A 12,793-nucleotide genomic window follows, 5' to 3' on the forward strand; every position below is an offset into this window, starting at 1 on the left:
TAGGTACAGTCCACTAGATGTTACTATTGTGCCCTTTTCACTTACCCAAAATGGATTTGTATGAAAAGGCTGTTTTTGAGTATTCAAAGTAGAGGCTTGTCAAAAAAAAAAAAAACACAGTATTTCTTGTCTTTGTTTTATGTGTCATCATGGAATGTTGTTTTACAGCACCACCATTTGCGTTCACAAAGACAACTCAAAATCAGGATATGGTGACTTCAGCTGGTTTGGTCTGCTTCCTGAATCCCATACAGAAATGAAACAAGTGACACCTTAAAATGGGGATATGTGCCATTGTCTGTTGTTTCAAGTCGTTCCAAACCGGTCGGGTGAGATTTGTAAAAGAGCAGATGGTAGTCAGTTTCAAACAGCTGAGTCAAGTTTGGGAGACAATAGCCAAACTAGGACCGGAAGTACTGCGCCTTTGTACTTAGAATTGAACTTATTTCTTTATTTTGATGAAAGTGTAATGGCGCATGTGCATATTTGATGGTGTAGAAAAAATATCATTTGATTACTTAAATTAAAATATTAAAAAGGATGTCGTCTGTATCACAAAAGTGGCGCCTATTTGGTTTTATTTTGAAAGTGCAAACCGGAAATAAGATCATTGCCGTTAGCTTGACAGCCATAACGGCCGACTGGCGGTTCAGCTCCCAGCCGCTAGGAGGAACAAGGGCTCCCTGCCCGGTCACAGCGTGGAGAAGGAAGCGCTCCGACTCCTCGGCTCCACACAGGACGGGACGGAGCCAACACTCAGGAGGAGGGATACCACTTTCAGTTTGACTTGGAAGAGTTTTCTCTACATGGGGATACGAAATGACATCCACGGCGAGCGAAAGGAGGGCGTTTGCTCATAAAATCAACCGGTGAGACAAACTTTTTTATTCTGTTGTGGTTGCTGGTTGCGTGGTGACCTGCCGGACAGGCGGTGAGGTAGCCCAGTGTGCTAGGATCCAGAGAGTAGCCTATCATTTATCGTCGCTTATGTCAAACAAATTGAGATAAATCAACACAGTTTAGCCCTCGTTTTCAGAAGCGATTACTCACACTACCAAGAGTTTTATTATCAGCCAATTCTACACAATAAGCCGCACTATCGGATAAATGTGAAAGCACGATTCAACAATGACAGGTACCAGGCAACAATCTGATATAAACTCGTCAGAGGAGTGGTAGACTATAAACCTGATCATTGCTCTGATGTATTATCGAGAACTTTCAGTGGCGAGAGGGGAATATTGCACATTGGAAGTGTCTAGCAACATGCTCTGCTCCTGTAAAATGGGATCAAATTGACAATAAGATGCTAGGTGCTATGTCTTTATGCGCCTTGTGGACGCATCGCAGCATGGTGAGCTCTTACTGAACCTGTTTCCACATGCCCTGCATCTGGCCTATATTCCAAACTGGTTCTGCATCTGTAATATAAGTTATGGTGCTTCATGGATGATGTAAGCAAGCTTGTTGGCCATATTACCAAAATCCTAAAATTATTTAAATCAGATTATAGGAGACAGCATTGATGCACACAGTGTCTGCTATTTGACTGTTGTAATGTCATCCTGTCGATATGCAATAAACTGATAGTTGCAACCAGGTGAGTCCCTGTTTGTTGTACTAGTTTTGCCTCCTGACAGGGGTGCTTCCAAACTGTGATTTGGGTTTGTTATCAGGCAGTGATTCACCCTGTGCACTCTACTGACCCCTCATTATCTTCATTCATGAATATGTTTTTCCATCAAGATTCATGCTTTTGAAACTGAGATTGCCTCAGCAGAAGGCTGTGAGAAAACAAACAGGACAACAGATCATTATCACCGTCCTGCAAGTGAGCATGTTCTTCCCCCGGTGACAAACTTACTAACAAGAGCGCAAGGGCTGTGGATATGTAAACATTGGGCCAGGCTGCATTACAGGGTGGGTTCATGTTGGATTTAATGGAGCGTGGTGTGGCATGCTGTACCTATCTGCTTTTTCAAGACACTGATGTGTTCTGTGAGCTACTTTATATGGCCATGAGTCGTCATTGCTGCCATTTCTAGATCTCTGGGTGGTATTGACTTCACTGATCAGTGTCCCGCAGCATTCACTGAATGCTGTCTGTCCTCCTCTTAGTGGACTTAGACCATTGTTCAGTCCCGGATGCAGGAAAGGGTGGGTATGGGGGTGTTCCGGCTATTCCCCTTGGAGTCAAGAGCTTTCCTTTTTCCTGTTTTAATGGGAAGTGTATAGAGCTATAGGAATTGAATTGTTTCTACATCTTTGTTTGGGTATAGTGTGAGCCCATAAAGTTAGCCCTCAGCTTGTAAATGTGGCAACCTTCATCATCAGGGAGTTAGGGAGCCTAGCAACTTCCCAGAGATGGGGGTTATATAAACAAATGAAGCTGGGTCCATTCAGTCGACTCTTTTTCTTTTGGACCTACAGTCCTGGTATTTGTCTATGTATATAACATGATGACCATGACTTTGGAAAAGTTTAAACCTTTGCAGCTGTGTGAGAGAGAAACAGCCATTTTGAGTTGCTGGAGGAGCAGCTGCTTGCTGTCTGTGAGGGGATTGGGGGGGATTTTTTTTTTTTTTGCATTGTCCCTTTCTCAGCCGCCCATTTGCTGTTAGCACATAAAGGCCAGGGATAGAGTTCTGGCTCTGTGCCTGCTCCCTGGAGCTGGCTCGCCACCTCTCTAAGAGATCCGCTTGACTCCCATTCACAACAGCTGCTGGCCGTCAGCACTGCTATGCTAGTATCTGCTGGCGAATACTGGGAAATAGTTAAAGCCTTGCAGTACAAGGCAGCTCAACTTAGAAGTTGATTAATGTATGTAGCTGGAACTCACATAATCAAGATTTAGAAGCATGATTTTGAAAACTGATATTGGCTTCACTGCAGGTGATGTGTTGGAATTTGGAAAGGATTTTGTTTATAGATATTGTGTGTACATCACAGGGCAGGGTGATATGAAGAAAATCAAATATCACAATGGTTTTTGACCAAATATGTCTATCAACGCTGTGATGATATTGTAGGGATGAGTGCTGGTGCTTTGATAAGATATTTACACACATGAGATTTTTGCTAAACAGTCGCTACAATGTGGATAGGATGACCAAGCAGGTAGAGACAAATAACACACCAGCTACAACAATCTAATGAGTTTCGAGACTTGCAGTGAAGCCTTTAAAACCAGGAACAGACAACACTGATGCCATATTATATTACAGTATTCAAAATCACAGACCAGATCTAGGCTTATATCATGATGTCGATATAATATTGATATATTGCCCAGCCCTAGTACATCTTAATGTTAGTGCAATTAAGCAAAATTTGTTTGGCAGTGATTTTAACTCTGGTGATCCAGATTTAAGGAGAGCATTCTTTCTCCTGACAGTACCAGATTTATGCAAACACACAAAAATAATCCATATTTTCCCTGTCTTCACCATCACCAGGATGATTGCTGTTTGGATTACCTAGTATTCATTTAACTGTCATGCCTAGGAGTACAAGTGACTTTGTTTCGTTTGTTTGACGGACCTCTCATTTCTCCCTGTTGTTTAGGACGGTGGCCGCAGAGGTCAGAAAACAAGTGTCCAGAGATTATGGCTCTCCACAGCTGTCCAAAAAACGAGGAGGGGCACACCAGTCGGTGAGTTACCATGTGTTTTAACCCTGCTGGGGACCCATTGCTAGGTCAGAAACTAATTGGTTTAATGTTGTGAACTAGTTCTAAGTGTAGATACAAAGTCATCTAGTTCTGATTCTGTGGTTTTGAAACAAGATCTATCCACTCTCACCTTCATTTATTCTCTGAAGCACATAGATAAGCAGGATGGATGAGGGTGGAATTTCAAATCATTCCAACAGATTTTTAAGATTTAAGATTAATCGTGGGCGCCCCAGTGACCTGCTTGGTAGAGCACCTATCATGTGGCAAGGCTGAGTCCTTACTGCAGTAGCTTGGGTTTGATTCCAAGCTAAGCCCTTGAGTCTTCCCTGCTCTCTCCTCTCCTCTCTCTCTCTGCTGTCACTATTGAATAAAATAGAAATGACAAAAAAAAAAAGAATCTTAAAAAAAGATTTAAGATCAATGTATGAATTCAAATGCAATCCCGTGAACCCCAGGCCACTGTAGGTTGGCTACAGAATACTGGCAGATGATTTATGGCAGCTTTGATGTATAAATTTTGAGCAAAAGAGAGAAGTCAGTGTCAGTTTTTAGCTCAATATTTGTGGGAATGTTGAAGATAATGTTTTAAGTAATAAGTTACATTGTACAAACTGTGTAACAGACTTCACTGCATGGACAGACTTGTTGATTTATTCATTGTTCAAAGCTGAATGGAAGGCACAGAATTATCTCTTTCTGAGTCTGAGTGAGAAAAAGATATTGCCAGAAAGGACTGGGCAGGCATACAAAGCTGGTCTGAGCAACAGGAGAAGGAGGCGAGGTGTTAATAGCATTGTACTTGAGCTTGCGTTAGTGGAGAGATAACAAAAACACAGGCCTTCCTTAGCATCCGATCACCTCTTTGCACGGCACCTGATAAGTCCTGCTGATCCTGTGCGCATGTCATCTATCGTTATTGGTGCATAATAGTCTTATGTTGACTGGCAGGTGCCCCTGACGGAGGTGGTTGAGCCTGTGGACTTTGAGGAGTATGTGAGCAGTCACGCTCCTGGGGCGGAGCCTGGCCCCCTCAGACAGCTTATGGAGTTCCCCGAGGATGACCTGGAGCTCCTCCCGCTGGAGAAAGAGTGCACTACACTAGAGCCCCCGCTGCCTGAGGAGGAGTAAGTCTCACTGATAATGACCAACACAAGCCTCATACTGTAAGACACAAGCTCAGACACATCCCAGGACGCTTTTCACACTACCACACATACAAAGTATTAGTATTACTGTAATCAAGGACAAGCATCACATCAGCTAAGAATAAAGTCTTTCTCTATGGCTGTAACACTGAAAAGACATAAATATTAACAAGCCTGCTTTGCTCAATTATTGATGTGTGTTTTCTATGTAGCACACTAGATCCCAGAGTGAGAGATGCTTTGGCAGTCTACACAGATGACTGGCTCATCATTCAAAGAAAGTAAGTGATGTCAGCTGTGAAAGCAATTGCAGTAAACCACAAGTGTGTAGTTTCATTATATGTGCCACTCTGCCCTGTTAACTGTCATGTCATTGGCAATTACATTATCACTATGGCTTAATTCATATTTGTTTTTCTGTAGGCATCAGCGCTACAGCACCATGTACACCCCTCACAACTCTGAGCGTCAGAGGGAGCGGCAGCGAGGCCTAGTCAAACAGACCTTTGAACTGGACGAGGCTGCCGCTGCTGAGCGCCAGGATGATCAGGTAGCTGCTAGGAATAGCAATGTTGACATGAATATTTATTTTAAGCTCTGAATGACTTTTTTTTTTTTTTTTTTTTTTTTTTTTTACCAATGTACCATGTAGAGGGAGAAAGTAAATCTAAATATTATAAAAGTCACTTCAAGATTCAGTATTTTAAAAGTTAAATGTGTGACAAAATGCCATTATAAATGAAGTATTATAGTGCTAAAGAGATGCCCTGACCTATAAATAATATTATCCAGATGTGAGAAAACACATTTGTTTGTTTCAGAGCCCAGCAAAATTCACATCATCATAATTTTAATACTTTTATTGTCAATGAAAATGAAAAATTATGATGCAAAAATGATTGTCCCTAAAATAGTGAATTATGCCGCAATTCCAATGTGTGTCAAAATTGTCACAATATTATTTTTATCACTACATTGTTAAACACTAATACCAAGAATGACATGCATAATTTCAATGGCTCATCAATAGAAATAATAAATCCCTGTTCAGATGCTCAAGTGGGACAAGTCATCAATATGAGAAATATCATTGTCATGTCGTTGTCATTAATGTCGTTAATGTGCATGTCAAAGGTTGTGTATTTTTAGACTAGTTGCCCATTAATTAAAACTAGTTGAAATTCCTCTGCTTTTCTAGCTGGATGCAGAGGTGGAGAACATAGCCTGCATGCAAAGAGTAGCTCTCACTTTGAACAGTGTGGTGGAGGCACGATGGATAGGATGCTTTCTGGTTACTGAGCTCATCAGAGGATGTGCAGTGGAAAGTCGGCAAGGCACTCAGCTCTCTCACTCAGCTCCATTTGCGAGTATAGATAATGGGATCTGCAGCATATCTGTCCCATTATCTTTAAAAACATCTATACCCGTTGCAGTGAGTCACTGTTGCACTTAAAGGTTACAGCTCTGCCTGGAAGATAAAACTATGATCTCACCCCTCTGCCTCTGCCTTGTGTTGTGTGTTTTTCAGGATGACGCAAAGCGGCGATCAGTCTCTCTTGATGACACACCACGCGGCAGCTGGGCCTCAAGTATCTTTGATCTGAAGAACTCCTCCCCAGATGCTCTCCTGCCGTCTGTGTTGGAGCGTACAGCTGCAGAGGAAATGGACCGCCGCAACACCGATGCCCGTCTGCAGGGGCGCCATTCTGACCTGCTGGGTCTCTACCCTCCCCCTGACGAGGTTTGTATAAAACTAAAAAAACAAAAAACAAAACAACATTACTCAGAGCCTAGCAGCCCTGGGGCTCCCTGGTGGCTCACCTGGTACAGTGAGCACCTTGTATGAAGACTGAGTCCTTGTTGCAGCGGCCCAGGTTCCCTTTGCTATTGTTCATAGTGAGATTATATACTAAGTTTGTAGGAAGATCTTCACATCAGGGTACATTCTTCCAAGAGTAACTGAATTATGCAGATACTATGCTTGCCTTACTTTACATGAACATATTATATGAAATTTAGAGGTTCAGCTTTACAGGAGTGCACCATATTTCTGCCAAGGTTTAGGAAAATGATCATTTTATTAAAACTCTTCTTCACTCTTTCAGCTCGGGCTCATTGCCTGCACACAATTTTAGGCTGCTGTAACTCTTCAGCCAGTTAAATGTATAGTAAATATGATCTGTGAAGTAACTGCGGTCTTAGCCGATGAAAACAATAAATTACTCTCTTCAGACTGCACAAGATATACAGTGAATATGTGTTTTGGAACCATGGCTCTGTAGATCTGTAGGGCATAGTTTCAGCAGCGGTAACACTATTGAATGACTATAGAAATATGGGAAAGATGTCATGCTTTTTAATAGACAAGATTACCGTTAGAAATCAAATTGCCTTTTGTTCAGATCAGAGTAGTGTTACTGAATGTTCACAGCGAGTGAATGTCTATAATGTTTGGAAACTCATCCACTGCCAGGGAACTGTTTGCTTTTCTTTCCTGTACCTCCTACTCTGCTAGATATTTCTCACTGCCTCTCTCTCGCGCTCTTTCTCCCTGTTGCTTTATGTCTGTGTACCCACCATCGGCGTGTCTGTCGCTGTGTTGCCATGACATCTGGGTAAATGTCATGGTAGTGGTATTTGTGCGTGTGTGTTTCACATGGCTTTTTTGTCGTGGCAGGATGAAGCAGTGGAGAGATGCTCGCTCCCTGAAGTGCCTAAAGAACACTGTGGCCAGAGGATCATGGTCAAGTGTCTGTCACTTAAGTGGGTAACATCTGCATTCATTCAGTGATTCATTCCTTTTGTTCCCACCTAGTATTAAAATGTGTCTTTGGTGATCTGTGCACAAGTGGACCGCTGTGAGTCCGTCCATACACACCTGGCATTTACATGCGTCTCCAAATGCGTCTTGTCTGCCCACTGTTCGGATCTGACTTTCCCACTCTATAGTAAATGTTGTGCTCCTGTAGTAACTGCAGTGCATAACACAAGACTGCCTATAATATTTCTGTAGTACTCCTATAGTAACTGTATCATGTCTAGGGTTAGAAAGAATCTGTTTAATTGCACTAGAGCACAAAATTTAAGAAAGGCAGCTGCCTCCAAATTTTATATATAAGAAAAATCCCACATATTGTCAATGCATATTTTAGAGACCCCCTCAACATTTCTTTCATCATGTTTTGCGGGGAGCTTATGTCTTATTACAGAGAGTTTTTATTCATTAACCAGCTGCTTTAAAGACGACCTGCACTTCAGTTTTCTTTTGATCCATCAGCTGACACTTGGGCAGAGTCAAGTAAAAAATTTTTGGATTGGTAAAGTGAGGTTCTGGCTGGAGTCGGGGGTGTTAAGCTGGATAAGACAGAGGACGTTAGGTTAGTAGGCGGTCCTTCAATGTGTCCTGGGACGTATATCTATTTACACCTCTAATATGATGCGTCCCAGTCCACATCCGAATGCATCCTGAGATCCGACCACTTGGGATGCATTGAGGATGCATTACTGCTGTTTACACCTGAACTTAGAGGTGTCAGCTTGTATTTAGATTTCTCAGGATGGATGTTAATATCAGGTGGGAACAAGGCTTTTATCACTCATTACAATACCCATTTGTCATGTGTACATGTCCCCTTCTCATTTGAAAACTCATTGTTTTCCTGTACATTTTCCAGATTTGAAATAGAAATTGAGCCAATATTCGGGACACTTGCTCTGTATGATGTCAAAGAAAAGAAAAAGGTACTTTTTATTCTTAGCAAAATATCATTTTTTTATGTGATGTTATGACTATTCCTCCAGTGAATTTCACCTCTGCCAAAACCACTTAAGTAATGCTGAGCTCATCCTTAACTAATTGAATTTCCCCCATCGTAGAAGGTCTACAATAAGTGGCCTAGTGGTTTAAGTCAGAGTCAAAGTTGAACTAAAGTCCCTTAACATGCATTTCCACTCGCATCTTTCCTCCCCTCCCTCCCCCTCCCTTATGTCACCCATCTCAATCCTCCCTCCCACAGATTTCCGAGAATTTCCACTTCGACCTGAACTCAGATCAGATGAAAGGGCTGCTAAAATCCCACACACCTCACACAGCCATTTCCACCATGGCTCGTTCCGCCATTTTCTCCATCACATACCCTTCTGCTGATATCTTCTTGGTCATCAAGGTATAGCTTACAGAGAATCTATAAGAGAACCGTATGACTCAACAGTGGTAGTATTTTTTTTTTTTCCTCAACCAGGTTCATACACAAGCAAACTGGTCTTTTTGTTCAAAATGTATTATTTATTTACTGATGAAATTTGAATTAGAGGAATTACTTTTGAAATTGAAATTAGAGATCTGGTTCCAACATTGTTGTGTTTAACAATATAAGATAGGAAATAATGTGTTTTAACTTCTTACTGTGGATTTAAATTATTTAGAGTGGCAAAGCTGTGGTATGATGTAGTGGTAATGTGTTGCAGCTGGAGAAAGTCCTTCAGCAGGGAGACATCGGGGAATGCTGTGAACCCTACATGGTCATGAAAGAGTCAGATTCCTCGAAGGTAATGCGGCCAATTAATTTTTTTCCTGTGTTGCGAAGCCCAAGGTTGGCAGCAGACACACACGTGGGACTTTGTTACTGTCTGGTTACTCAATTTTGTCTGAATAGCTGCAATATTTACTGTTCTTTTTTTGGCATGGCCATTGTATTTACCTTTTGCAGATTTTTCTGTCTCTTGGTATCAGTGCAGCGAAAGCCCTGTCAGGATGGATTTCTGTTCTCAAACACTGTCTGTTCTTGTCTCGACGCAGCACAAGGAGAAGCTGGAGAAGCTGCGTGTGCAGGCAGAGCAGTCATGCAGTCGACTTGGTCGTTTCCGCATGCCTTTTGCCTGGACGGCCATTCACCTTCTCAACATCGTCAGCAGTGTGGGAGGTCTGGATCGCTCAGATCCTGACTCTGATTCTGGTACTGCTGCTGACTCAGACTGCATCCCCAGTTTCACCCATACATACACTGCTTCCCACTACTTACACAGATATCCAGTATGCACTAACACCTCTGATATTTGGTGTTTCATCTCTCTGTCAGAGCGAAAAGGCCATGGAACGTGGAATGAACGGAAGAAGAAAGGTTTTGAGCGGATGAGTGTGGGGGAAGACATGTGTAACTTTGCCTCTTTTCGTCCAGCCACTCTGACAGTCACCAACTTCTTCAAGCAGGTCCATCTCTTTCCATTCAGTTGATAGTTAATACTCTGAAAGTCATCCTGGATAACTATTTCGCCTTTTCTGTATATGTACGGGGCCTGTGTTCATGTCTGACTATGCTTCTCTGTAGGACCGGGAAAGTTATTTTCCAAATATTATCACTGCATACAATTGATTACTTGCTTAAAATAAACTATTTCTCTGCAAGGGCCTTTTTAGATCATAAGTTAAATTATGCTTTTAAAGGCATAAAAAGGTTATAAGAAACAATAATAAGAGAAAGTGAAACTATAATAACATCTTAATAACACTACTGCTGTATGATATGAAGTTCAGTATAAGCCATGCAATATGAAACATGCAAGTAAAATTATGAAACATACTTTCTGTACAAGTTTGTCTTGAAGTGATTTAAAGTATGACTCAGCCAGTCTGACTGTTTCAGGCACAGCAATCCAGAGCCTGAGAGCTCTGACAGTGAAAGCCATGTCACCTTTCATCTTGGTCTACACATAGAAATAACTAAAAGAGCCCTGCTTGAGGATCAAAGGCAGCACTCTGCCTTAAAAGGGGTTTAAGGTCTGAGATGTGGCTCGGAACATGGCCTTGGCTTGTCAAGCCTTACGAGTAAAAAATAAAATCTTGAAATCAATTCTAAAGCTTGACAGGCAACTAAAGTACATAAGGATGCCTTGATGACAGCATTTTGCACAACCTGGAGCTGAGCCACAGCATGTTGGATGAGGGAGGAAAATAAGGTATTGCGGTAAACAAGAAGAGAAGACATAAAAGCATGCATGATTCTCTCTGTGTCACTGAGAGACAAGACCTCAGTTGTAGAAAGCATGACTGAATTAGCCTCCTCTGGGATTTTGCTCAATGTTTTAACTAGGGTTGAAGATGACACCTAAATTTGCTAGGTTATTTGCATGTAAATTGAGAATGAAATTGGGCCTATAATTTAGCATCAAGGTAAACCACATAGGAAAGGACAAGGACAAAGGAAACCTAATTATGAAAAGAGACACAAGATTTTCTGTTTGACAAGTAAGAACCATTCCAGGGCCGTCTCAGATATAGCAGCCCACTGTCTGAAGTCCTGACTGTTTTTCATAAATAGGTCTGTGTATTGTCTGTATGTTACAGCTTTAAAGCCCCTTAATCTTGGAGATTAAAGGCAATGTGGCAAAAAGCCTGTAGTTATTAAGGATATTTGAATCAATGTTGTGTTTTTTTAGATGAGGATAGATGTTGACATCTTAAAATCTTCAGGGATACAACCAATAGTTGGTGAACTGTCTACTTTACAGTTTTGTAAAAGTAGTCAGTTACTTTTGGAATACATTGCCTCTAAAAAAAGCTAGAGTTAAATTGGAAATGTATTTCAGGTCATTAGTTTAAGCGGCATTATTATCATCATTATTGTCAAAAATCATTAGTATTGTCATCGTGCTCTTGAGTCCCACTATCCCACAATGAGCAGTGAAGAAATCTGCATGAAATTTTCTCAGTAGTGTACAGTGTAGTCACATACAAGCTGTATTCGCAGTGTTTTTATTAGCAACAACAGAGTAGTTATTATTTTGAAAAATGATTTTTTTTTTTTTTTTCCCATTTCACAAAATCTGGTGCTTCGAACTTTGCTGTTGTGCCTGTACATGAAGGAGGGGGACAGACTGAGTGATGAGGACCTCTACAAGTTTCTGGCAGATATGCGCAGACCGTCCTCTGTTCTGCGGCGACTGAGGCCCGTCACAGGTTAGCAAGACGCACGCATGTATACATGCACACACAGATATATATTCCCAATTTAGACTTGGACTCTAGGGAAATTATCCATGCCTAAATGTTTTTGGAAGATTTCTGAATTCACATCTGTGTGTGGAAAATGTTGTTGTTGTTGTTGTTGTAGTAGTTGTTTTTTATTTTGTTTTTTTGCGTCCCTCAGCCCAGTTGAAGATCGACATCTCTCCAGCCCCGGACTCTCCTCATTACTGTCTGTCACCGGAGCTGCTTCACGTGAAGCCCTATCCTGACCTGCGTGTGCGTCCAACCAAAGAGGTGCTCGAGTTCCCTGCTCGCTACGTATACACACCACACACCACGTACAGGTGAGTGTTCACATGTCTGGCATGCTGTTGGATGACCTGTGTGACATTAATACACAAATACACTCTCTTATTGACAGGCTGTCTGTACTTGTTTGCTAGTTCTGCCCCCAACTCATTTTTCTCTTCCTCCCCCTTTACTTCCCCTGAGTCTTTAGCTTCAAGTAAAGAAGACAACAGGTTCATTGTCTTGTTTTGAAATCAAAGCAAATTTTTTTTTTTATTGAAATCATCATGGTGTAAAATATATAAATACATAAATAAGCTATGGCTAATCAGGAATTTAGCACAACATTATTTGGTGTCTGGTATGTGGATGACATAACATCTTTAATAATTTAACCTGACTTTCACAGCACTTTTTTAAAACAAAGTGAACAAAACAAAACAAAACAAAAAACAAGGTGTTTAACACTCAAGACAAATACACATAGAAAAAAAGTGACATTAGAAAAAACAGCAAAAACATATCCTTAAGTTTGGGATAAAATATGAATTGTGGCTAGGGTAGGAGGGCAGGGTAGGGGAGTAAGATAATAACAACAAACAATACTTCTGCTGCAGCCGTATGTGTAGGTTAAATATTTATCATATGGACTGGTGCACTTAAGTGATGCGTTTGAGATCTAGATGAAGCTGTCGCATTAAAAACTTGGGCGGACATGGGAGA

At 41.3% G+C, this 12,793-nt stretch overlaps 1 protein-coding gene across 4 annotated transcripts in view; it reads left to right on the forward strand.

The window, feature by feature from the left end:
- Positions 1 to 693: 693 nt before the first annotated feature.
- Positions 694 to 12,793, forward strand: part of dock6 (dedicator of cytokinesis 6) — a 34,624-nt gene continuing 22,524 nt past the window's right edge. For all 4 annotated transcript variants that reach the window (XM_030057261.1, XM_030057258.1, XM_030057260.1 and 1 more), the window contains exons 1-14: positions 694 to 869; positions 3,565 to 3,652; positions 4,622 to 4,797; positions 5,031 to 5,099; positions 5,242 to 5,368; positions 6,347 to 6,559; positions 7,496 to 7,581; positions 8,493 to 8,559; positions 8,835 to 8,984; positions 9,286 to 9,366; positions 9,617 to 9,773; positions 9,897 to 10,027; positions 11,680 to 11,773; positions 11,964 to 12,126. In XM_030057261.1, coding sequence (XP_029913121.1) covers positions 820 to 869; positions 3,565 to 3,652; positions 4,622 to 4,797; positions 5,031 to 5,099; positions 5,242 to 5,368; positions 6,347 to 6,559; positions 7,496 to 7,581; positions 8,493 to 8,559; positions 8,835 to 8,984; positions 9,286 to 9,366; positions 9,617 to 9,773; positions 9,897 to 10,027; positions 11,680 to 11,773; positions 11,964 to 12,126 — 1,652 coding nt within the window. In that variant the 5' untranslated portion in view covers positions 694 to 819. The remainder of the gene's footprint in view (positions 870 to 3,564; positions 3,653 to 4,621; positions 4,798 to 5,030; positions 5,100 to 5,241; positions 5,369 to 6,346; positions 6,560 to 7,495; positions 7,582 to 8,492; positions 8,560 to 8,834; positions 8,985 to 9,285; positions 9,367 to 9,616; positions 9,774 to 9,896; positions 10,028 to 11,679; positions 11,774 to 11,963; positions 12,127 to 12,793) is intronic.

Source organism: Myripristis murdjan, chromosome 8 (genome assembly GCF_902150065.1).
Source record: "Myripristis murdjan chromosome 8, fMyrMur1.1, whole genome shotgun sequence".
NCBI lineage: Eukaryota > Metazoa > Chordata > Actinopteri > Holocentriformes > Holocentridae > Myripristis > Myripristis murdjan.